At 69.0% G+C, this 25,529-nt stretch overlaps 1 protein-coding gene across 1 annotated transcript in view; it reads right to left on the reverse strand.

Annotated features, from left to right (window-relative positions):
* The window catches only part of OLFM1 (olfactomedin 1), a 19,525-nt gene extending 14,478 nt beyond the window's left edge, over positions 1-5,047 (reverse strand). The window contains 3 exon segments of the mRNA XM_084899660.1: positions 2,763-2,827; positions 2,830-2,911; positions 4,771-5,047. Coding sequence (XP_084755786.1) covers positions 2,763-2,827; positions 2,830-2,911; positions 4,771-4,920 — 297 coding nt within the window. The 5' untranslated portion in view covers positions 4,921-5,047.
* Between the last annotated feature and the right edge of the window lie 20,482 nt (positions 5,048-25,529).

Raw genomic sequence — 25,529 nt, forward strand, 5'->3', positions numbered from 1 at the left:
GGAGAGGCCACAGGTCAGAGGTCACAGGTCACGGGGGCGGAGGCAGCACGGCCAACCTCATGGTCTCCCGCTCCGCCACGGGACCTCCCCCTCGGCGGACCCCGCGCGGCCGGGCGTAATTTACTCGCTCGGCACCGCACCGGGGTGGGGAGCACCGAGCACTGCCCGGCGCCTCCAGAGCCCGGAGCCCGGGCACACAGGGCAGGAGCCAGCTCCTCGCGGCCACAGCTCCGGGCGTGCGGCTGGGAGAGTGTCCCCTTCTTTTTTGGGGGTGCGGTCTCTACCGTCTTTATTCTGCGGGGTGAACCCACAATAACGAGGAGCAGCAAGTGGGGCGCCCCCATCTCACCAGGTGCCTCGCCGAGAAAGGCGGGCGGAGCGTGGGGGGGAACGGAGGCACCGGGCCCTCCTCCCCGCCTCCTGGGCCGTCCTCACCCCAACACCATCCGGGGGACCCTGCTGCACACCTGTCCGCTCGGCCGGAGCGGGGACCCATCCCCCGCAGGTGACGGGCGGCTGTGCCGCTCCCTCCCGGCTCGGGGAGCAGAGCCCCCTGAGACCGAGTCCCCCCGAGACCGAGCCCCCCGAGACCGAGCCCCCCTGAGACCGAGCCCCCCCGAGACCGAGCCCCCCTGAGACCGAGCCCCCTGAGACCGAGCCCCCCTGAGACCGAGCCCCCTGAGACCGAGCCCCCCTGAGACCGAGCCCCCTGAGACCGAGCCCCCTGAGACCGAGTCCCCCTGAGACCGAGCCCCCCTGAGACCGAGCCCCCCTGAGACCGAGCCCCCCTGAGACCGAGTCCCCTGAGACCGAGCCCCCCTGAGACGGAGTGGGAGCAGCCGCAGGCCGCGGAGCTCAGAAGGGACGGCCTGTGCCTTTGGTTTTCGGGAAACTGGCTCGCGATTCGGCGCAAAAGCACGCGGGCGGCAGCCGGGCTGGTCTCCGGCTGTGGGCGCGGGCTCCAGTCCAATCGCAAGGCGGGAGGCACCTCCGTAGCCGAGGGCCCCTCTGAGCTTCTGTGGTTCTGAACACCCCCTCCCTTCTGGGAACGACATCGCTCGGTCTGAGGCTCAGCCTCCCTGGTCAGTGGGAGGAGACGGCAGCATGCCCCCCCCCCCCACGTCTTCCTGCCTCTCCCCCTCCCCCCAAAAAAGGCGCCTCCGCTAGAGAAACTGGCCGTTCTGAAATGCCGGGAACTTTGGGCATCATTGGAGAGCAGCTACACACTCTGTGGAGAACTCCGGTGCCCAGAGGGCAACACGCTGGCTCCAAATAATAACCTGGTCACTCAGTGTGTGTGTGTGTGTGTGTGTGTGTGTGTGTGTATTAGAGGCCTGGTGCATGAATTCGTGCATGGGTGGGGTCCGGCCAGCCTGGCCAGGGGTTGGGGACGTGGGCGGTTGGCCAGCCTGCCTGCTGGTCGAATTCCTGGTTGAGGGGACAATTTGCATATGAGCCTTTTGTTCTATAGGATACACACTGAGTGGTCAGATGATTGTGCCAATGTTCAGAGATCATCACAGTCTGGCCGCTCCGGGTGTGTGGCTCTGGCACCCAGCCCCCTGCCCCTCACTGCCTTACTCTGAGCTACAGCCGTCCGAGTCTCAGATGGTGCCTCAGCATGCAGCCGGGCAGCTCCCGGCACAGGGGCTTGTCACCCGCCAGAGCAGAGCGCTGTGCGCGCATTAAAACGTCACACACTAATTTTAACTCCAGGAACACGCCGGAGACGCCAAGCTGCTCAGCTGCCTGACGCCAACACCGACCCCGGCCACTGCCCTTCCCCGGGGCCCTGCCGGCCGGAGGGAACCAGGTCACCCCTGGGACCCGCTGCCGCCTCCTGCCCAAGAAACACGGCCCTCCCAGGCCTTCCGGGGCCGCAACGGGGCAGCTGGGAAACGGGTCCCAAGAGGGACCGCAGCTCCCCCCAACACCCCCCCCCCCACCCGCAGCGGAGCCGGTGTAAGACGGCCTGTGTGCGCGGGGAGAGGGTCTTTGTGGAGTCAGGGAGGTAACGGGCGGAGAATGTGTACGGGAATGCGCGGCTGGACCCAGGCGGGCCCGCGTCTGTGCCAGGAGCGTGCCCACGGGGGGGGGGGGGGCCGGGCAATGCCTGGCGGCCACTCGAAGGGGGGAATCCCCCGGGGGAAATCCGGGGCCGGCACCCCGGCCGGAGCTGGCTGCTGGGGACCGAGCCTCAGGCTGCAGGGAAGGCAGCCCGGGGAGAGACCGCATGTGGGAGCCCAGCGGCTTCTCATGGAGCCTGCAGCGACCGAAGGGTCTGTCCCCTCCTCCTGGGCCGCCCTGGGGAGTCCCCATCCACTCATCCACTCATTCACTCACTCACTCGTTCACTCACTCACTCGTTCACTCACTCATTCACTCCCTCATTCATTCATTCACTCATTCGCTCACTCCCTCATTCATTCATTCACTCATTCGTTCACTCACTCGTTCACTCACTCACTCGTTCACTCACTCACTCATTCACTCCCTCATTCATTCATTCACTCATTCGCTCACTCCCTCATTCATTCATTCACTCATTCGTTCACTCACTCGTTCACTCACTCACTCGTTCACTCACTCACTCACAAAGTCTCAATGGGAAGAATGGGTCATGGAGCCGGGATGGACCCTGCAGGCTGGCCACGCCTCGGTGGTGGCGGTGGTGTGGGCACGCACACATGTGCACATGCAAACACACACGCGTGCGCACACACACGCACACAGGTGCACGCCCACGCCCCGAGCGGACTCACCTTCTCCAGCAGCTGCCGCAGCTGCTTCGTGCGGGCGTCCCGCGAACACATGGTCTGCTGGGGGCGACCACCGTGCAGATGCAGCGGCCCTCGCTGTCCTGCGCGGAGCTGTACACCTGCCAGCTCTCCTCGGGGTTGGTGGGCAGCACCTGGAGGGGCGGGGGGGGGAGAGTGAGACACAGGGAAGACGGGGGAGGGCTGTCCACGCCAGCCGGGCGGGGCAGACAGAACGGGCTAAGGACGCTCTGACCGCGAAGGGGCCCATCCCCAAGAACAAAGGGTCCCGTCAGGGTGCCCGGGGCGGGGCGGAGCAGCCGGCAGCACGCTGTTCGCCGTTTGCTGTCTCTTACATTCACGGAGAGTGGCGTGTTGGCAGCCCACCAAATCGATCCATTAGGCGGAGGGAGGGGCTGGGCAAGGCCGGGAGGGGGAGGGAGGAGGCTGCTGGTGGGCACGTCGCTGAGAAACACGATCTCCCCCCCTGAGGGCGGCAGGGGGGCGAGCAGGGGGGCAGGGGAGCTGGAGATCAGCCTCACCATCTCACCATTAACATAACCCAGCCGCTATGAGCCAGGGTGGGAGAACCGGGGCGCAGCCTGCACCCTCCTGCCCGCCTGGCGCCGGCCGCCCTGAAAGCCCGTCCCCGTCCCCCCAGCGCCCGGCGCGCTGCCACCCCGCCGGGTGGCGGAGGTCCCCAGTTCCCGGTGACGGCGGCACCCATGGCGGTCGGAGGCGGCCGCACACCGGAGCTGGGCCGGCAGGTGTCACCTTGCAGCGGCTCAGGTGGTCCCCGGCCGGTGCCCAGGCGGGCCCGCTCCCTGTCCCCTCGTCCCCTCGTCCCCTCCTCGCCTCCTCCCGCAGCCTCAGGTTGCCCCGCAGCCTCAGGTCCCGCTATTTTTTGGGGGGAGGGGGATGAGGGGGCGGGAGAAGTTGGTGGAGGGAGAGTGTGGCCATCCACCCCGTCCGCGTCCAGCCCAGCGGCTCCGGGCAGAGGGAACGGCCGGAAGCCGGAAGCACTGCGGGTGCCCGGACCCGGAGGTGCCCCTGAGGGTCTCGGGGAGGGGGTCCCCCAGCCTCCTCCCCGCTCAGCGCCCTGGCAGCCGGGGGAGCTGGAAGCCGCGTGCCCTTCACCTCTCCTTCCGGCGCCGGGCGCGCCCCTTCCCTGGGCGCCTGCCCTCCTCGGGTCCAGCCCAGCCGCCCCCAGCGGGGCCCTCCTGCCAGCCCCGCCCGGGAGGGCCCCTCCCCGGCCCGAGCGGGAGGCGGGCGCGGGGACGGGTGTGGGGGGGGCTCCAGCCGGCGGCACCAGGGACAGCGCCCCCTCCGCCCGCACACCGGGGCCCTGGGCCGGGGACGGAGGAGAGCCCGGGGCTCGGGGTGCAGGCGGGGAGCGCCGGCTCCGCTGGGGCGCGGCCTGGCCGGTGGTCCGGGGTCACCGAGGGGGAGGGCTCCGCGCGGAGAGTCCGGGCGCCCCACCCTCCCCGCGGGGTGACCTTGGACGAGTCCCCGGGTCCCGCCTCCGTCCTGACCTCGCCCACGAGCTCCCAGCCCGAGCCCCGCGCCCCCCGGAGGGCCGGGCGGAGCGGGCAGCGGGCGGAGGGCGGCGGCGGGAGCGCCGGGCCGGGGCGGGGAGCGGTTCCCCCGCAGCGAGCGGGGCCGCCCGACCCTCCCGCGCCCGGGCCCGGCGCTCCCTCCGGCGCCGCCCGCCGGGAGGGGGGTGGGGGTCCGGGGGGATTGGGGGTCGGGGATGGGTATGGGGGGTTGGAGGGAGGTGGGGAGTCCGGGGGGATTGGGGGGGGATTGGGGGTGGGGGGTGGGGATGGGGGTTTGGAGGGGGTTAGGGGGTCCGGGGGGATTGGGGGTTCGTAGGGGGTGGGGGCGGACTCACGCCGGTGCTGCGGTCCCGCGTGGCGCCGCCGGGGAGGGGGTGGGATGGGGGGTGGGGGGGGGTTTGGAGGAGGTGGGGGGCCGGGGGTGATGGGGGTTCGGGAGGGAGTGAGGGCGGACTCACGCCGGTGCTGCGGTCCCGCGTGGCGCCGCCGGCCGCGGACAGGCGCGTGGAGTTGAGGCCCACGAGCGCGGGCAGCGTCTGGGACATCCAGTTGGTGACCATGGCCATGGTGCTGAGCACCACGCCGACCTTGAGCAGCGGCACCGACATCGCGCCGGCCCCGCGCCCCGCGCCCCGTCCCCGGCCCGCAGCTCAGGCGGCGGCCACCGCGGCGGCCCGGGGCGACCGGCCGTGTCCCCGCGCCGCCTCCCGCCGCCGCCCGCCCGCCGCCCCGCGCGCCCCGGCCATGGCGCCGGCAGAGGACCGCGGCCCGCGCCCCCGCGCCCCTGCGCCCCCCGCTTCTCCCGCCGCCGGAGCCGGAGCCGGAGCCGGAGCCGGAGCCGGAGCCGGAGCCGGAGCCGGACCGGGAGGCCGCTCGCTCGGCTGCGCCGGGACTGCGCGGGGCCGCGGGAGGCGGGAGGCGGGAGGCGGGAGGCGGGAGGCGGGAGGCGGGGACAAGCCGGCGACGCCTCAGCTCAGCCCGGAGACGCGGATTTTTCCTCCCGCCGCTCCCTGCCGCCCCCTGGCGCCCGCCGCGGGGCCTGCAGGCCGGGAGGGGCGGGCGGGCGGGCGGGGGACAGACGCGCCCGATCGCAGAAGTCCGGGCGGAGGCCCCGCTGCGGGGCGGACCGGGAGGGACCCTCCGGAGCCCCCGCGACCCGGGCCCTCCTCCCAGCTCCGCAGGGCGCTCCGGGGCCCGGGGCGGAGGCTGGGGAGGGGGCTCCTAACGGGCCTGGGCGCGGCTGAGGGTGCGCCGGGCGGAGCAGGCGGAGGCGGGTGCTCCCCCCCTCCCCCCTGCACCCCGCGGAGGGCAGTGCCTCCTCCCGGTGGAGCAGGAGGCGGGCGGCCCTGCCGGTGCCACCGGAGCGGACACCCTCTCTGCTCCGCCCGCCGCCAGGGAGCTCCGCCCAGAGGGGCCCTGCCCGGCAGGGGCTGGGGGAGGTGGGGCCCCGGGGAAGGCCTCTGAGGAGGCTTCCTGATGGACACGGATCTGTGGCCGCCCCAGGCCTAGAAGCCGCCGATTCCAACCGCTGGGGAAGGGCGCCACCTCCCAGTGACAGCCGGCACTGCAGGCCCCGCGGTGGTGGGTGCGGAGGGTGCCCAGACCCCGTTCTCCCACCACCACCTACCTCCACCCACCACCCGCCTCCACCCACCACCACCCGCCTCCACCCGCCACCCACCACCCACCACCGCCCACCACCCACCACCCACCACCCACCACCCTCCACCACCCACGCCATAGGCCGCAGGTCCAGGCCATGTGTGCTCGCACCGCTCCCTCTAGCAGCCAGGGCAGCGGCCACGCACGTGCTGGAACCCCTCCCGACGCCACACCCCAGGCGGCCGCCCACCCCACAGATTCCGGCGTGTCCCTCTGCCCAAAGCCGGGGCGAACAGACACTCCCGGCAGCCAGCCGGGTGCCGGAGAAAGACCCCGGAGGACTGTCATGGGTGCCCGCGCCTGGCTCTGGGCAGCCTGGGCTCCAGCCCTGCCTCTGCCAAGGTAATGAGCCTTTCCGAGCCTCAGTTTCCCCATCTCTGAAATGGGTCTAACAGTGACCTTCCCCTCGGGGTGTTGTGAGGCTGAGCTGGGGCAGGAGCAGCCTGGTGCCCAGAGAGGACCCTCGGCGAGGGCAGAGGGCCTCCCGCCCTCTCCAGAGCTGCTTTGGCTGGAGACCAGGCCGATGGAGGCTGCACCTGGAGGGGGTGGCGTGGGCCTGGCAGCACGCCGGGAGCATGCTGGGAAGGCGACACCTCAGAGGGCAGACGGGAGGAAACCCCTGGTCAGGGGCTGTATCTGGTTTGATTTCACCGCAGCACCGTCCCGAGGGGGCGCAGTGGCATCGAGGTTTGCAGGTGCCATCTCAGCTGCTGCATTCTGGGGAGCAAGCCCAGGTGGCCGGCCAGGAAGGAGGGGGCCGGAGGCGGGCTGGAGGCCGGAGCGGGGCACCGCGGCCGTCAGTCCCGTGGGGACCTCCCACCCTCTGGGCCTGGAGATCCGGCCCGAATATTTCTCCTGAGCGTGAGGTCCAGCTGGGGAGCCAGGAAGGGCTGGCGGTGCCCGAAGGGAAGGGCCGGCCAGGAAGCAGCCTTTCAAAGATGCAGCTTGGGCCAAAACCCGTGTGGCTCAGTGGAGAGAGCGTCGGCCTGCGAACTGAAGGGTCCCAGGTTTGAGTCCGGTCAAGGGCATGCACTTTGGTTGAGAGCACATCCCCAGTGGGGGATGTACAGGAGGCAGCTGGTCGATGTTTCTCTCTCATCGGTGTTTCTGGCTCTCTATCCCTCTCCCCTCCTCTCTGTAAAAATAATAAATAAATAAATAAAAATAAAATAAAATAAAATAAAACACTAAAATAAAATGCTCGGGGGCCCACAGGCTCCTCCAGTGCAGCCGGAGCCTGGGAACGCCGGCTCCCGGGGACGAGGCTGACGGGGTCCCAGGAGGAGAGCGGCCGCCCGGCCTGTCACACCCGTGGTCTCTCCTCACCCCCATCTGTGCTCAGTCTGACGGCTCCACCGGCCCCCTCTCCGCCCAGATGCAGCGCGTGGACTGGACAGGGTGTGCGGGCAACGGCGGCACCTGTGCCCTCCAGTCTGCACCCACTGCGCTCCCCCAGCCTGCACCCCGCTGCCCTCCCCCAGCCTGCACCCCGCTGCCCTCCCCCGGCCTGCACCCCGCTGCCCTCCCCCGGCCTGCACCCCGCTGCCCTCCCCCGGCCTGCACCCCGCTGCCCTCCCCCGGCCTGCACCCCGCTGCCCTCCCCCAGCCTGCACCCCGCTGCCCTCCCCCGGCCTGCACCCCGCTGCCCTCCCCCAGCCTGCACCCCGCTGCCCTCCCCCAGCCTGCACCCCGCTGCCCTCCCCCGGCCTGCACCCCGCTGCCCTCCCCCGGCCTGCACCCCGCTGCCCTCCCCCGGCCTGCACCCCGCTGCCCTCCCCCGGCCTGCACCCCGCTGCCCTCACCAGCTGGGAGGTGAGGGGTCACTCGCCCTCTCCTGCAGGGGCTCCTGGGAGAGGCGCCGCCTGTACTGCACCCGGAAGGGCCGTTGAAGCCGGGAGCGCACGTGTCTGACTGACCGAGGCCACGCATTTCCCGGGGAGCGCTGGCGTGGAGGGGAGCCGGAGGAAAGGATGCGCCGAGGGAGGGAGGCGGCTAAGTGCCCCCCGGACGCCGCTCCGCTCTGCGCTCGGATCACGACGCCGGACCCTATGAGCGCAGTCTCCCGCGCCCTCGGGTGCCGGTGGGCGCCCTGCGGCCCCCAGGGAGGCTCCGGATGGGAGACCTGCCGGGTCACGTGGCAGCCGGTGTTCCAGGGCCACTCCGCCTGCGGACGCCGCGGCGTGCGGCCAGCTCGGCGGCCGTAACAGAGCCAGGTGGGTGGCTGGAGCCCACAGGTGCCCGTGGCGCAGCTCTGGAGGCTGCGAGGGCGAGACCGAGCTGCCACACGGCCACGCGGGCCCTCCGGTCCCTCCTCACACGTCCCGGTCCCTCCTCACACGCGGGCCCTCCCGGTCCCTCCTCACACGTCCCGGTCCCTCCTCACACGTGGGCCCTCCCGGTCCCTCCTCACACGTCCCGGTCCCTCCTCACACGCGGGCCCTCCCTGTCCCTCCTCACACACGGGACAGGAGAGGGGCTCTGGCTCTGCCGCTGGTGCTGGGCCACAGACATGACCCCCTGGACGGCCAGGCCCACATCCTCAGCCGGCCCTTCCCAGTCCGGACCTCCCGGGCTCGGGCTGGGCACAGACTCAGGGGCACACGTGCGAACACGGGAGCCACCGCCCTGGCTCACAGCCCTCCCTCCATCTGCTGCCTGGGACACGCGTGGGGCCAGCCGCCCACGGAGCCCACGGCAGCTGTGTGGCCCCGATGTCTCCGCCCACAGACAGGAAACTGGGTCCACAGGGACTTGCCCCGTCTCCAGCCCCCTCCTTGGCAAAGGGCCCCCCCCAAAGGGCAGAGTGTGGGTGCTCCTTCGCTATTTAAAAAATTCATGTTTTCCTCATGCTATTTGCCCTGGGGGTGGGGGCAGGGAACGGATGGGAGAGAAGGAAGAGGTGGAGAGACTGTGTGCCTGAGTCTGCAGGCGGGGCGGGGCGGGCGGGAGGCTGGGACACCGCCAGGCTTCCGGGAAGAGGCCGATCCTCCGGCCGGTGGCCGGGCGCCTCGCAGAGCCTCCCTGCCCGATGCCAGGCTGGCACACGGCCTGACGCCGGGCCAGGGACGCCGGGGGACACTGCCACCCGAGCCCGAGCCTGGGAGCCCAGTGCCCGCAGAGTGCCGCCACCGATTCCACGAGGAAGCGCGCCCGGCCGGGGAGACGCCGGGCCCGAGCGGCCAGCGCCGGGGGCAGCACCTCCCCATGCCCCTCCCGCAGCTGCCACGGCCACCGGGAGGCTCCGCCGCTCTCACAGCCGCGCCTCGGGCAGCCCCGCCCGCGTCCCGGGGCCACAGGCCGTCCTCCTGGCCTGGAAGGACGGGCCCATCGGGGGCGCTGGCGCAGCAGGGACAGGTCTCCGGGCGGCCCTGGCCCCTGGCCGGACCGGGGCTCCGGCCCACACGTTGCGAGAGGCAGCGTGCCCTCTGTGAGGAGCCAGCACCCGGCCATGAATAACTGATCCCTGAGGATGAGAACGTCTGAGAGCCGGTGCCGGGTCCCGCTGGGGATGGAGGAGAGGCCCGGAGGCGATGTTCCCTGCCCTGAGCCAGGGCCTGTCCCTCCCGCCCCCACCAAGCCCACCAGGGCCCCGCCTGCCCCGCCTGGCCGCGGCCCCACAGGCTGCCACTGTCTGCGCAGAAACACCAGGATCCACCCATGGGGTCACATGATACTCCCGTGCCCTCCCCCCTGGCTCCCCGGCGCCCCCCCAACTGTGTCCCCAGGAGCGATACTGGTGGCGGAGGTGGGGGCGGGGCACAGCGGTGTGCAAGCTGCTGGCTGTGTCTCTGAGCGCAGCCTTGCAGCCGCCCCGGGCGGTAATCACCCCTTCGTAAGCACCGGCGGCGCCTCAGCCTTAGACTCCCTCGGCCTCCCTCCAGCCCCGTGCGAGCCCTGCGCCCGCGAGAGGGTGTCTGCCTCCGCCCGGGGCCCAGAGGGCACCTCGCCGGCCCCCTAACCTGCCAGGGACTCCCCAGGGCGCCGCCCCCCACCCGGTGCGATGTGGACCGAGGCTGGGGGTTAGGGGTGCGCCCCCCCTCTCTCACCTGCACCGCCAGCCCAGGCCGCCCTCCCGCCCAGACCACCAGCCGAGCCCGAGGTCCCTGACCGGTCCCCAGGGGCTGCCCACTTCCCGCGCCCGCGTCCCGCGAGCAGAGCCAGCGCTCAGCGAGGCCGCCCGCGCCCATCCCTGCCGCCGTCACAGAAGACCACAGGCCCTGGCAGAGCCGGAGCCGTGCCGGACTGGGAGCCGGAGCCAAGCACACCTTGGTCTGTGTCCCGCTGGGCCCTGCTAGAGGCCAAGGGTCAAGGCCGAGGGTCAAGGCCAGCAGCAGGCGAGCATGTGGCCTCGCAGCCGGAGTCGCGGCTCGGCGGGTGCTCAGAGCGGCCGCAGAGGCCAGCAGCCTCCAGGCGCCACCTTGTCACCGGCGCACAGAGAGAGCCTCCTCTCCTATTCACGTCTCTCTCTCTCTCTTTTTAAAAAATATATTTTATTGATTTTTCACAGAGAGGAAGGGAGAGGGATAGAGAGCTAGAAACATCGATGAGAGAGAAACGTCCATCAGCTGCCTCCTGCACACCCCCCACTGGGGATGTGCTGCAACCAAGGTACATGCCCTTGACCGGAATCGAAGCCGGGACCTTTCAGTCTGCAGGCCGATGCTCTATCCACTGAGCCACACTGCTTTCGGCTCTCTCTCTTTCTTAACGAGAGCACCGACTCGGGGTCACATGTGCCAGACAGGCCTGGGACCGCCACCTCCTCCGGCTCCAGACGCTCCCTCGCCCTCCCCGACCCCGGGCTGCGCCCTCCACGGGCGGGACACGGGCGATGGCGGGTCCTGGCCCTGGAGACAGAGCCGGATCCGCTCCAGCGGGTTTGACAGTTACACAGAAGGCGTTCCCCTCACGACCGGCTTCGTCCCCGCGCCCTGGGCTCCGGCTAAACAAAGAGGCATGAGTCCCCACCCCCTCTCTGTTCCCCCGGCCACACCCAGGGGTGGCCTCGGGGCTGCAGGTTTCAGAGTGAATACCATCCACAGAGCATCCTTCAGGCTGAACCCTGGCTCCTCTGCCTCTGGCTCACAGGAGCCACACACCTGGTTCGGAGTGGTGGGTCGGGTGGTGGGCTGGGTGGTGGGCTGGGTGGTGGGCTGGGTGGTGGGTCCGGTGGTGGGTCGGGTGGTGGGTCGGGTGGTGGGCTGGGTGGTGGATTGGGTGGCGGGTCACGTGGCGGGTTGTGTGGCGGCTGCTGGTTCGGTGTCACCCCACACGGTGTGCATGCTGACCGCAGGGCCGTGGCTTTGGTAATGAATGCCGCCCGGAGCAGAAACTGCCTCTCTCCTCCCGAGGGAGGGGGCGTCGGGGTGAGACAAGCCGCCACCGGGGCTGGGTTTTCGGCTTTTGGGGCTCGAACCCCCCCCCCTCCCCCCGCCCCGTTCGGGGCAGTGAAAACGCACACTGGGTACCCGTGGCCTGAACTGACTGTGCCCCCGAGCCCCAGACTCCACCCCCTCCTGTGCACCACAGGGCCTCCTGGGCACCCGCTGTGGTGGCCGGGCAGGTGGGTGGAGTCCACGGGTCCCCAAGGAGCAGCAGGAGGAGCTGAGGGTGAGGCGAAGGCTCCTCGGTGCCCCCCCCCCCCCCCCCCGTCCCTGAGGGAGGCCGGGGTCCGGTGTCCTCTCTGCTCAGGCGCCTGGACCGGCACACGGTGAACAGACTCGGGGCTGGGCGCACAGCGGCCACCCCCTGACGCCCGCGAACACCCGGCCACCACAGCGGGTGCCCAGGAGGCCCTGTGCTCAGGCCCGGGGGACCCCACCAGGTGTCGGGGAGGCGGGGTGCAGGGGCTGAGCGTCGACCTGTGAGCCAGGAGGTCAGGGTTCGATTCCCGGTCAGGGCACAGGCCCGGGTTGTGGGCTCCATCCCCAGAGTGGGGCGTGCAGGAGGCAGCCGGTCCATGATCCTTTCTCGCCACTGATGCTTCTATCTTTCTCCCTCTCCCTTCCTCTCTGGAATCAATACAAATTTATTTTATAAAACAATAAAGAAAGGCCCTGCCGGCCTGGGTGAGCTGGCTGACAGGAGGCTCTGCCTCTCCGACTCCCGCGGCTGCCTTCCCAGCCGTGCTCACGCCCTGTGTGTGTGTGTGCGTGTGTGTGCGTGTGTGTGTGCAGGCCCCCCCCCCCCCGAAATCCCCCCCGTGGTCCTGCCCAGCTCCCTGCCGGCCCGGGGGAGGGGGCGCCGCCTCCAGCTCCGGGAGAGGCCCCCTCCCTGCACGCAGCCTCCGCTCGGCTCCGCCCGCTAAGCAAACAATGATGGCAGCCCGCGCCCGCGCAGCGGCCCGGAGGCCAGATGGCGAGCCGACTCGCGCGCACCGTGAGCCCGGGTCTGCCCACGTGCAGCCCGGCCAGCTGGCGGCCGAGCCTGTGTGAGGAGGGACAGGGAGCGGGGAGGGGATGGGCTGGGATCCCGCAGGGAGAGCTCCCCCGGGCCCAGCCCGGCAGCCCTCCTGCTCCCACGGTGGGCGGTCCGGAGCCGCCTCAAGGTCACGGGCAGTGCCTGGTGGGACGGGGTGGGGGGGAGGACAGCTGGGCTCAAGGTCGTGGTTACACAGCGTCCTGGCCCTCTCAGGCCGTCACACAGGAGGGCAGCCGAGGGGACTGGGAGCTCAGGCCCCCACCCCCACTCCCTCCCCTCCCCTGGGACAGAGGGACCACGCCTCCTCCCGCTGGGAAACTCAGGCCTTTAATGGAAGTCACAGAACAAGACCAGCTCCGGCGCTTCCTGCCTGAGGTCAGAGTTCACTGGGCTCACACGTGTGGCGCGCAGTAGGCCATCCATCCCCGCTGGCATTGGGCCGAGGCTGGTGGAGCTCTGCGGGGAGCGCGGACGGTGGCATGTGCACGCTCCCCCGCCCGCCGCCCACGTGTTCCCAGCAGCACGGAGCGTGCGGGTGAAACCCACGCACACGCTCCGACTCGCTCCCACGTCCACAGACGCAGGCACTCCGCCGGCTCCATGTTCCCGTGTTCCCGAGCGTGTGTGTGTGGGGGGGGGCGGAGGGGAGACAGACCTCCCAATTGGGGGGGGGCACTGCTCTGGGTCTCCCGGCGCCCGGAGGGCAGCGGCCATTGGCAGGGGTGACGGGGGCGCCCTCCGGTCGAACCCCCGTGGGATCAGGAACGTGAGATTCCTGGGCTCGGACGCCCCAGGTAGCTCTCCCATTCCCAGCACCCAGCCCTGCCCCACACCCCTGCCAGGGCCTCGGGTCCCTGGCCCCCTGGAGGGGGCAGCGCAGCGGGCCCTGGCGCTGTGGCCGAGGCGGGTACGCTGACCGCTCCCTGGACTTGACACCCTGCACCGGGCTCAGCCCCTTTATCCTAAAAGCCCACACAGTCGGGAGGATGGGCCTCAGCGGCAGGCCAGACAGCCCCCCTCGCCCCCGCCCCCCGCGGGTGGGAGGCCCTGGCTGGCGGCCGGGACACAGGGAGGGACACAGGGAGGGACACAGGGAGGGACACGGCTCCCTGAGAGGCCGGCTGGGCTCAGGAAGGACCTCAGAGAAAAGCAGGCCTCTGGGCCCAGGGGAGGGCTGGGAGCTGACCAGGGTCCTGAGGGACCTCGGCCGCAGGGTGAGGGTGTGGGGGTGTGTGTGGGGGGTGGGGGAGCTGGCTGAGATGCAGAGGCAGGCACACCTTCTCATGGCCGGGCGGACACCCGAACCAGATGAAGTTTCCGACTGAAGTTGAACCAAAACTTCTCCCCAAGAACAGGGATGTGGTCGGGGCCGCAGGCCCAGGGACCCCGAAGTCAGGAGCCCCAAAGGCTTGGGGGGCCTGGGGCAGCCACTCCCAGGGCCCGGGGGCCGGCCCTCATGACCCTCCATGTCTACACAGCACATGCCTGCATGCTCCTGCCTGTGCGTGTGTGTCTGTGTGTGTGTGAGTCACGTGCACATGTGTCCCTGTCCGTCCACACGTGCACCTGTCCGTGCACAGTACACAGCCCCCCCCCCCCCCAGGCCTTCCTGCCACCAGGCTGCTCTGGGGGACCCCCCCGGCAGAGCCTCTCTGGGGACCCGGCGCTGTTGGGGCCTCTGGGGCCAGAGGAGCAGCAGGCCCCCCCCACCGCTGCAGGGCGGGGAGGAACGGGGGGGGGGGGAGGAACGGGGTGGGGGGGACAGGCGGAGACTTCAGGAAAAAACCTGGGGTGCTCGGATCGGATCGGAGCCTCTGGCCTGCAACCCACCTCCCACCTCCGCCCTCCTTTGTTTCCTCTTTTGTTCTGAGAGGAAGGTGAGCAGGAGGGAGGGGAGGGAGGGAGCAGGGAGGGGGCAGTGGGAGCTGGGGGCCAGGTGCCAGCGCCCGCCCGTCCCCTCCCTCCCGCCTCCTGGATTGCTCTCCTCAGGCGGCCCCTCAGCGCAGAGCGTGGCCCAGGGGCCCGTCCAAAGGGCATTTTAATGTCACCGCCGAGCAGCCGCTCGGTCCCCGTGGTGCGAGCAGCTCGTCCTGCACCCGGTGCCAGGGCGGCCCTGCCCGCAGCTCCCGCCGCCGCCGCCGGCGCCCAGCCCCGCGCCCAGGAGCCGCTGTAAGATGGAGAACCGGCCGGCTCTGTGCGCCGGCGGCCACTGGGCATGCCCGCGTCCCACCGGCCACCACACTTCCTGCCGAGCGTGTGCCACGCCGGCCCGCACACCGAGCCCACGGGCACCCAGCGGGCACCAGCCCAGCCACGCTGCCGCCTCCCGGTCTGTCTCAGAGGCAGGTCCCCGCGGCCGGCAGCCCGGCGGCGCCGTGCCCACAGGCAGAGGCTCGGGCAGCGGGCGGTGGGGGGAGCTCGGCGCTGCCTCCGCAACGGGGGCTCCGACACCCGCACGGCCTCCCCACACGGCCCAGCCCCGCCGCCTCCTGCTGCCCTTTGAACTTCCCAGCAGGGAGGGGTCCCCGCAGCCCCGGGCCCGGGCTCGGGTTCTGGGGAGTGGGACCCGTCTCTGTGGGTCTGCGTCCCTCCCTCCGCCCCAAGTGCGGCCGCGGGCACCCGGGTCCTCCCCGCGCGGGGCGGGGCGCGGGCAGGGGGCCGGCCGGGGGCTGCCCGGCTCCGCGGAGGGGGACGGCGGGTGCCCGGCTCCGCGGAGGGGGCGGCGGTGCACGTACTTGGGAGAGCTCGGTGCCCATCAGGAGGAGGAAGAGCAGGCTCAGGAGCTTCCGGGCCGGCTGCATGTCTCGCCGCCACCCCCAGCGCCCTGGCATCGGAGCGGTGCTCGTGGACGCGCTCCCGGCTGTGGCTGCCGCTCCGCGCCCGGGGTCCCGCGCCTTCAGCACCCGGAGCCGGCGGCGCGCGGGCTGTGCGGTGCGGGGCGGCCGCTCTGCATATCGATCGGCTGGGCCGCGGGCGGGGCGGGCGGGCGGGGCGGCTCTGCGGCCCCTCCTCCCGGCTCGGCTCGGGGCTGGGAGGCGCTGGGCGGCGGCGGTGCCAGAAGTTTGGGGGAAGGGGCGGGTGGGGCGGGGGCCGGAGGGACGGGCCCAGGGCGCGGGGCGAAGCCGGGTGCGGAGCGGACAGGATGTGACATCACCAGGCGGGGGATTTAACTGAAGGCGATCCCAGCGATGGGGACCGGACTCCGGCAGCCGGGGCTGGACCAGGCGGGATGCCGGGAGTGGACCGCGGTTGGGGGACCTTGGGGGGCGGGGGGACAGAAGAGCAGGCCTCGCCCCGGGCGGCCTCGCTGAGAGCTGCCGAGGCTCGGACCCAGGCCACGCTGCAGGGGTGGGCGGTGGGCGGGTGGGTGGTGGGTGGGTGCGCCCACAGGCCTTTCTCCTGCTCTGGGTGGGGGCTTGGGTGAGGATGCGTGCTGTGTCCTGGTTGGGTGTGAGCACGTGGGGGTGGGGCACGGTACTGAGGGTCCCTGCGGGTCCCTGCGGGTCCCTGCGGGTCCCTGTGGGTGTGTTTCGATGGGACAGGACACAGCTCGGCCTCCCCGAGAAGCCTGGCCGGAGCCCCTGAGGCCCACCCTCTCCGCGCCAGGCCTGGGCCACCATGGCTGTGGGCACAGCCTCCTGATCGCCTCTCTTCCTCCTCCCCTCTCTCCCCGCCCCTTCTCTTCCCCTGCCCCGTCCCTTTCTCCTCCCTCCTCCCCCAGTCCCTCCACCACGGGAGCTGGTTCTGGGACCACTCTCTCCACGAACCCCTCCATCCGGGCGGAACCTTTCCTGCCGGGTCTGACCAGCACAGAGCCCGTGAGGGGGGAGCTGGCAGTGGAGGCTCAGCCCCAGCGCAGAAGGCACAGTGTGGGCGCTGTGGCCCGGGTCCTCAGTCACAGGAGGGAGGAGCCCGCGGCTGGGGGAGGGAGCTCAGAGGGCCACCCAGGGGCTCCAAGCGAGGCCCAGATGCCAGCCAACTCCTGCTGGCCACCATGCCACCCGGCCACCATACCACCCGGTCACCGTGCCACCTGGTCACCGTGCCACCCCATCACCATGCCACCCGGTCACCGTGCCACCCCGTCACCATGCCACCTGGTCACCATACCACCCCATCACCGTGCCACCCCGTCACCGTGCCACCCGGTCACCGTGCCACCCCGTCACCATGCCACCTGGTCACCATACCACCCCATCACTGTGCCACCCCGTCACCGTGCCACCCCGTCACCATGCCACCTGGTCACCATACCACCCCATCACTGTGCCACCCCCGTCACCGTGCCACCCCATCACCATGCCACACCCGGTCACCATGCCACTGGGTCCTGGAGGAGGCCCCTCTGGACATTGGGTGAAGGAGCTGGGATGGGGACCTCTGGAGAGCAGGTGTGGGGGCTGCCACGCCCCCTCTCAAGGGCTGCCAGGGGGAGCTCTGTTCTCTGCCACTTCCTGGTGGGGAGCCGCGGCGGGGGGCCTGGGCTGAGCCGGGGCTGGGCACAGAGCCGGCTGTGGGGTCTGTTCTCCCTCTCTCCGGTCTGTGCCCCCAGCGCTCAGGCTCGCTCAGCGACCAGAGAGAGCCAGTGGGGGTGTGAGGGGGGCCCGCAGGGACGCGGGAGCCCCAGGGACGGGGCGGGGATGGGAGAGCCAACGTGGCGCCCGTCTGCCCCGTGAATGTGATCGTCCGCCGATCGCTCCCTCAGAGCGGGTAGGACGTCACCGCTCGGCAGTCTGTGACCACGGGGAGGGAATGACAATGCAGGCTCCCCAAACCACCGAGGCACACGCTCGTTTGGCGGCGGATCGGGGGGGGGTGTGTGAGTTATGTCTTAATAAAGCTGTGGGTTATTGTTGTTTTGATGGCAAGACTCGTTGCATTGCTTACATTTTTTTTTTTAAATTGATTTCAGACAGGAAGAAAGAGGGAGAGATAGAAACATGAGTGATGAGAGAATAACTGATCGGCTGCCTCCTGCACGCCCCACACTGGGGATCAAGCCCGCAACCTAGGCCTGTGCCCCGACCGGGAATCGAACCGTGACCTCCTGGTTCACAGGTCAACGCTCAACCCCCAGCCCGGCCGGCCGGACTCCTGATGGTTTGAAAACACAGTGCGGAGCCTGAAGCCGCAGCGAGACCAGAACAGCCCGCCCGGCAATGCCCAGCGCCGCGAGGCTGGCATCTCCCCAGCGGGTGCGGAGGGAGGCCGAGGTCCCCGATCCCCTCCGGGTGATCTGTGACCCTGGCGCGCCAGCCTCCGCGCCCGCCTGCGCCTCCCCTGGCAGCCGGGGCGGTGAGCCCGCCGTGCCCGGAGCCTCAGGGGCATTGTGCCGGGGAAGTCCTGGGCTGTGCCGAACGGGCCCGGAGGATGGGAACGGAGACCGGTCCCCCGGTGCCCACGCCGGCCTTGTGCCGGCCAGAGAGACGGTGTTCCGTGCCCGTTCCCCTGCCCCCCTTCCCGCCTCTGCATGCCTGTGTCCCAGGGTCTGTGATGCTGGTGTCTGCCCCGCCACCCCCCGCACCCCAAGTCACTGGTCCTGGGGGTCCGCCAGCAGGCTCCCGGGGGGCCTGGCTTCCAGTCGCCCCTTTGGGCTGCCTGACGTCCAGGCGCGAGGTGCCCACAGCCAGGGCCAGGCCACGGCTCTCTGCCGCCGACTGGTCAGACTCCGGCTTTCCGCCCCAGCGGCCGGCTTTCCCATGTGGGAGCCGTGGAGCGCCCCAGCGTGGCGGCTCCGTGGGGAGGTGGGCGCGGGGCCCTGCCTGAGCCCCCTGAGCTGTGTTGTGACGAGGCCCAGTGGGTACAGAGCCATGGGTGCCGCTCTGCTCACCAGCTGGCACATGGGTGCCAGGGCCCCACCCCCTCCTGCCGTCCTCCTGGGAGGACCGTCCCTCCGGAAAGCATGGCGGGCTCCGCGCTGCTCTAAGAGCCTCCTTTCCCCGCCAGCCTCATTATAACATGACAGAGCGGTTGCCAAGGTAACGGCACTCACCCTCCTCTCTCCTCTCTGCGAATTCCTGGCAAATGAGGCCGGAGCCGCGCGGGGTGTCCTGCGGTGGCCCGAGCGCCCCTCCGAGGCCCTGCCCGGCCCGGCCCTCCCTTCCCCGCCTCCCGCCCCACGGCTGCCGAGAAACCGAGGTTCCTGAGCTGGGCACCTACTGTGCCAAGGCCCCACCTGGGCTCGGCGCTCCTACGCCTGTGCCACACTGGGAATGAGGAAGCCACGAGACAGGGCGGCGGTGGGCGTGGCACAGGCTTAGGAGCGCAGAGCAAGACTGGACCCCCAGAGTGGCCAGTGGGATGCGGGACTGGGGCCTGCCCCCTGCTGCGAACCAGGGCAGCCTGAGACCCCAGCCGCCATGACCCTGAGTCCCAGGCAGAGACGGGGCTGAAATGCAGGGCCCCCGGCTCCCCGGTCACCCCCCTCTGGGTCAGAACTCACCAGGCCCAAGTCCAGGAAGCGGTGCCCACGGGGTCCTGGGAGCCGCTGTCCGGCAGAAGGAGGCCAGGGCCTCAGGGCAGGGGGTGTCCCCGTGTCCCCCGTGTCCCCCGTGTCCCCCTGGCACGTTCTGGCCTCTGGGGTTCCACCTGCCATGGCCACACCAGGAGCCCTCTCTCCGGACACGCGGGCAGGATGGCACCTCAGGGGCAGCCGCACCCAGAGCCCTCTGCCCGCTTCTGTGGCCGTCGGGTGCTGTCCACCGCATCCGGTCAGCAGCCTTCCCTGCACCTCCTCGGCGTCTGCTGCGTGGCCAGTGTGCGCTGTGTCTGTCTCCCCATCTTCTCCTCTTCGGATCGAACCCAGCACCTGGCCTGGCTGCAGAGCCACCCGCCGGTGCCCGCGAGCCACACCGTCTTTCCAGCGGGGCTCAGGGAGCTTCAGCACAGCCACTCCCTCTCCCCCTCCAGGCAGGAGCCCTGCCAGCCCCTGCCTCGAGGTGCAGAGGTCCGCCCCTCAAAGGCCGTGGTCGGCAAACCGTGGCTCGCGAGCCACATGCGGCTCTTTGGCCCTTTGGGTGTGGCTCTTCCATAAAATACCACGGCCTGGGGGAGTCTATTTTTTTCATTTTTTTATTAAGGTATTATGTGTGTACATATCTTACGATTGCCCCCCCCCCCGCCCATACATGCCCTCCCTCCCCAGAGTTTTGCGTCCTTTGGTTACGCTTACATGCACGCATACAAGTCCTTCAGTTGATCTCTTGTGAGTCTGTTTTGAAGAAGTGGCGTTAGAAGACGTTTAAGTTGAAAAATTTGTCTTTCAAAAGCAATTTCAATCCTTGTGCTGTTGATGTTCGGCTCTGTGGACTGATGAGTTAGCCGACCGCTGCTCTAAGGCCATCTTGGGGAGGCGGGGCGCCCCCATGGCCTGGGTCATGTTGCGATCATGGACTCTCCTTTATTCTGTTACTTACAGTAAAGTACAGGGATGGGTTTTCAAGCGTCAAACCGCCCTTGCTCTCCGGCAGACCCCGCAGACACCGGCGTGGTCAGACGCGGCTGGATTCTGGCAATGGCTGAGACCTTCGTAAGGACTGTCCGGCCGGTGGCCATGCGGAGTCCTGGTTTGTCACTGCTGCTTCCTTCCAGCCCCTGTCTGCGTGGTGAGAGGCTCAGGCTGTCACCCGAAAGGGTTTGTGTAAATCTGATGTTTCTTCCTCTTTGAATATTTGGTAGAATTCACCGGTGAAACCATTTTGGCCTGGATTTTTTTATTTTTTTATTTTTTATTTTTATGAGGGATGTGTGTGTGTGTGGGTGTGTCTGTGTGTGTGAAAAGGATGGTTTGTTTTTATTTAAAACAAAAACAACAACTACTTTTAGCCCTAGCCGGTGTGGCTCAGTGGATAGAACATCGGCCTGAGAACTGAAAGGTCCCAGGTTCGATCCGGTCAAGGGCACAGGCCCAGGTTGTGGGATCGATCCCCAGTGGGGGACTTGCAGGAGGCAGCCGATCCATGATTCTCTCTCATGAATGTTTCTATCTCTCTCCCTCTTCCTTCCTCTCTGAAATCAATACAAATATATTTTTAAAAATAAAATATAAATAAATAAAAAAAACTAATTTTAAAAATTAGCTATAGAGACATTCAGATTTCCTCTTTTGTCAACGGGGTAGGTAGTGTTTCTCAAGGAATTTATCCTTTTAACCGAAGTTGTCCGATTTGTGGCCTTGCTCCAGTTATTCATGACATTCTCTTGTTGCATTTTTAACATTCTCAGGCTGATTGGCATCTAAGATTCATAATGTTTTCTGATTCCCTGAGAACCGTGGTCGGCAAACTGCGGCTCGCGAGCCACATGCGGCTCTTTGGCCCCTTGAGTTTTTAGCCAAGGCCAGCTCAGGAGTTCCCTAATTAAGTTAATAATAATTTACCTACCTACATAGTTTAAGTTTAAAAAATGTGGCTCTCAAATTTCAATCTTTGTCCTGTCGGTATTTGGCTCCGTTGACGAATGAGTTTGCTGACCACTGCCTTAGAAAGACGAAGCCTCGTTCCTGATATTGATGATCTGTGTTTTCCTCATTTTTTCCCTCGGTCTGTTAACTGTCTGTTTTTTTGTTGGTTTCCAACCTCCATGGCTTTTCTCGCCTTCCTGCCTTGCTCCTGTCCGCCTGCTCTGGGGAATAGCGGTTTTCTCTCTACCCACTGCCCGCCGCTGCCCGCCGCCGCCCGCCGCTGCCCGCCGCTGCCCACGCTCCTCATGTGTGCTGACGACCCACCTCTGTGCCCGCACCCGCCGCCACCCTGGGTGCCCTCATTTCCTCCGTGGGGTCCCCGCCAGCTCGCCCCGCGTCCCTCCGGTGACCCTCTCCTCCGCACGGCCCAGGCGCTGCCCTGTCTGTGAGAGGGCCCTGGGTGCGAGAGGGCCCTGGGTGCGAGAGGGCCCTGGGTGCGAGAGGGCCCTGGGTGAGAGGGCCCTGGTGTGAGAGGGCCCTGGGTGTGAGAGGGCCCTGGGTGCGAGCAATGGGTGCCTCTCCCCGCGGAGTGAGGTGCGTCCTCAGTGCCGCCTCCGCGTTCTCCTCGCCCTGCCTCGTGCTGAGTGATTCCGTCGTCCGGGCGACAGTGGCCCCACGCCTCCGTCTGCTGCCGGGCCATCTGGTGAAGTTAGATCCATGCTTCGTTTTCTGGTTCTAACATTTCCGTGTGGCCGCTGTTTACATGTTCTCTTCTCTGCTTGTTATTTTTTTAATCTTTCCACTCGCTGGAAGGAGCGCTCCTCCTGTCCCCATGGGATCCGGCCCGGCCCGGGCGGGGGAGACGGGGGAAGGGGGCCCGTTCTTGGCCACGTCCTGGCGGGGGGGGGGGGGACTTTCAGACCCCACGGGAGCCTGTGGCTGTGGAGGTGCCACAGCACGCGGTGGGACAGAGCCAGTGCCGTCTGCTTAGGCCCTAGGGGCTGCCAGCCAGCGGCACTGCCCGGGGTCTGCACGGGCGTCTCTGGGGCCAGGGTGCCTGCGTCGTGCTGCCCACACCCCGAGCCCTGTCCTGCGTGACCCCGACCAGAGCTGTGGCCGCCGCCGGGCAGGGGCCGTGGTCAGGTCGGCCTGGGGGAGGGGAGAGGGGGCTCTAGGCGCTCCGACCGCCCCTCCCGCAGCCCCCGTGCTGTGGGCACACGTCCGTCCTATAGGGCACCAGCCCTGTCCAGGAGGGACCACCCTCAGGGCCATGGCCCCTCGAAGGGTGGTGAGGTCGTGCCCACCTTCTCAGCCGTCACGGGGGCTGGGAGGGTCGTGGGTGCCTGGTGTGTGAGGTCAGACCCCTGCCAGGCCCGGCGTGGACAGCGGTCCTCTCAGGACTTCCCATCCAATGCGCCCATGTCTGTGGGAGAAGGGTGCTAAGGCCGCCCTGCACCGGCCCGCAGGCCCCTCCCACCTGCCGGAGGCCCCTCCCACCCGCCCCCAGGCCGCCTGCTCCCAGGCTGCACAGTCCTGAGGGCGGCGCGGGTTCACGCTCATCTGCACGGGGGAGCCACACGGGACGTGGCCAGGGCACGGTGGGTGTCGGAGACCGTGGTCTCTGGACGGACACTCTGCTGCCCAGCCCCCTCCTGCCCCCTCTCTCTGTTCCCGCTCCCCCACCTCCCCTGGCCTCTCCCACTCTGCGCCCAGTTCACCCTGAGAGCGGGCCCGGCTGCCGGACCCTCTGGGCAGAGCCGGCGGCTGGGAAGACGGGCACCAGCCGGGGAGCTGAGAGCGGACGGACGCGGCTCCACCAGGAATTAAATTCCGGAATAAACGCCCTCACGCTCTCAGGACCCGCACTGCCGGAGGGAGGCGGGCGGCCACAGCCTCCGGGCCGGGGATGGTCCTGCCTCCATCTCCCGGGAAGGCGGGCTGCGTGCAGCGGGGAGCAGCCCTGTCTGCCCCACGGCCGCGGGCGGGGCCGGAGCCGCCTGCAAACCGGGGCACTGGCCGGCCACACATCAGGAGAGGGCCCCGGGGACACCCCCTCCCCCAGGCGGAGGATCAGACATGCCCACCGGAACGGGGGAGGGGGTGCCCTGGGCTTCGGCTGCCTGTGTCTTCCCGATCGTGGGAGAACACGTCACCCTGAGAACATTGGAACCAGCCGTGGGCGCCCGGAGCCGTGAGGGCGGAGGTGTCGCTCTGCCGGCTCCCAGGCCTCCCCCCTCTGCCCCCCAACAACACCAGGGGCCTACCGGCCCCAGCTGCTGTGCCGTGAGGGGCGCGGAGCGGGCAGGGGAGTGCCCGTCCGTGATCGGGCAGCGGGCACACGTGTGGAGCCTGGGTGGCAGCCCAGCTCGGGAGCCTTCCCGCCTCGGCAGTCTTGGGGGTCGCAGGAGGCAGGTGGGGCTCCCAGGTGGAGGCGGGGCGGGGGGGGGGGGAGGAAGGTAGAACAGAACTGGAAGCTGGGAGGGAGAGGACAGCCCCTCAGTCCCGGCCGCTGAACACCGCTGAGGCAGAGAGATGGGGGCGCAGAGATGGGGCGGAGAGATGGGGGCGGAGAGATGGGGGCGGAGAGATGGGGGCGCAGAGATGGGGGTGCAGAGATGGGGCGGAGAGATGGGGGCGGAGAGATGGGGGCGGAGAGATGGGGGCGCAGAGATGGGGCGGAGAGATGGGGGCGCAGAGATGGGGGCGCAGAGATGGGGGCGCAGAGATGGGGGCGCAGAACTGACCGGAGAGGCTGGGACGGGCCCAGTGGTGGCCGCAGCCGGGGCCGCTCACAGGACGGAGCAGGTTTGTGGGTCCGTGCGGTGCTGAGCCCACAGCTGCTCCCGGGCGCCCAGCTAGGCTCTGCGAGGTGTGACTCCCAGGCCCGGGGCCTCCTTGGGGGTCACATGCAGCCCGAAGCCTCGTCACCGGCAGCGTTGAGCCACGTGGAGTCACCTGGGACGCGTGGACCAGGGTGCTGGAGGTGTCCCACGTGGGCACCGGGCACGGGTCCCCGGGGTGCACACGCACACGCACACGCACGCACACACACACACACACACACACACGCACACACAGACACATGCATGCACAGACACATGCACACACACACATGCACGCACACACACACACACGCACGCACACACGCACGCACATGCTGTGTAAACACGTTACGCCCTCCAGGTCCATGCCCTCCGGTGCACTCCCGTCTTCCTTCCGGAGGGCCGGCCCGGGAAGGCTGTTCCCAGGGCCGCGGCTCAGCCTCGGCCTCTGCCTTTGCCCCCCACCCCCCTTCGCTCTCCTCCCACGTCCGGCTCCTCACCGAGGGGCCTGCGGCTGTTCTTTTCTGGCTCATGAGCGGCTCAGTCACAGGCCGCGGGGCCGAGCGGCGTGCCCCTCGCTCCCCGATGGTTCGGTGCTGAAACAGGTTCCATGAAAAGCCGCCCCCCTCGCCGCCTCTTCAGAAGATCAGGGCTGGTCCCTGCATGTGCGAATTTTTTCCAGTTTTTCTCTTCTTTTTAAAATATATTTTATTGATGTTTTACAGAGAGGAAGGGAGAGGAATAGAGTCAGAAACATCGATGAGAGAGAAACATCGACCAGCTGCCTCCTGCACAGCCCCCATTGGGGATGTGCCCGCAGCAAAGGCACATGCCCTTAGCCGGAATCGAACCCGGGAGCCTCAGTCTGCAGGCCGACGCTCCATCCACTGAGCCACACCGGCCAGGGCTTCTTCAGTTTTTCTTACTTAGGCCCCTCCCCTCTCACAGCCGCCATCAGCCCGGGCTGTCTCTCTGTTTATCGGTTGTTTTGTGTTTTGGATTCCACACGAGGGAGACCACCGCGCTGGACTCCTGTCCGCCTGTCTCACCAGCGCGGCGCCGTGGGGACGGACGTGGCGATGGCCGGTGCCCCTCTCCGGGCGGCGGGGTGCTCCCGCCGGTGCGGCCCCGCGGCTGCCGCTGGCTGTGCCTGAGCGTGTGCCCTGCGGGTCCCGTGTTAGCACCCACTGCGAGGCGGAGCGGACGTGCCCCCCTTCGGCTGGTGAGGAAACCGAGGCCCAGGCCAGGCGCTGGGGCCGGGCACTCTGCGGGCAGTGCCCCTCCCTCCCGAGGGCGGTCAGCCCAGGCTGGTCTGTGCCCGCAGCTGCCGGGCCGCAGGGTGGCGCAGGGAGGGAAGCCGAGCGCTCCTCCCAGGAGGGCCCCCTGGGCCGGGGAGGGACCCGCTGTCCTGGGCGTGTCCAGGCCACCATGCCTGGGACTCACACAGGCGCTTATTCTTGCTGGTGCTGAGGCCGCGTCCCACCCCCAGGAGTGGCAGGACCGTGCTCCCTCCGGAGGCTCCCGGCGGGCCTTCCTGCCTCCGCTCCTGGGCTCAGGAGCTCCTCGACCAGAAACCACCCTGTGCCTGCGCCTGCGCCTGCGCCTGCGCCTGACCCTGGGCCTGAACCTGACCCTGACCCTGACCCTGGGCCTGAGCCTGACCCTGGGCCTGAACCTGACCCTGACCCTGACCCTGGGCCTGAGCCTGACCCTGGGCCTGAGCCTGACCCCGAGCCTGACCCTGACCCTGACCCTGAGCCTGCATTCCCACCACCTCCTCCGGGAGGCCCCCAGCCTCTTGCTGTGAGTGAGCCCCTCAGGGGTCTTGGGCTCTAGGCTCCTCCCTCTGCACACGAGCCCTCCACATGCCAGCACACAGCACTGCCGAGGGGGTGCGGGGCGGGGCCCCCCA

Source organism: Pipistrellus hanaki (assembly GCF_964339955.1).
Source record: "Pipistrellus hanaki genome assembly, chromosome: 11".
In the NCBI taxonomy this organism is placed as follows: Eukaryota; Metazoa; Chordata; class Mammalia; order Chiroptera; family Vespertilionidae; genus Pipistrellus; species Pipistrellus hanaki.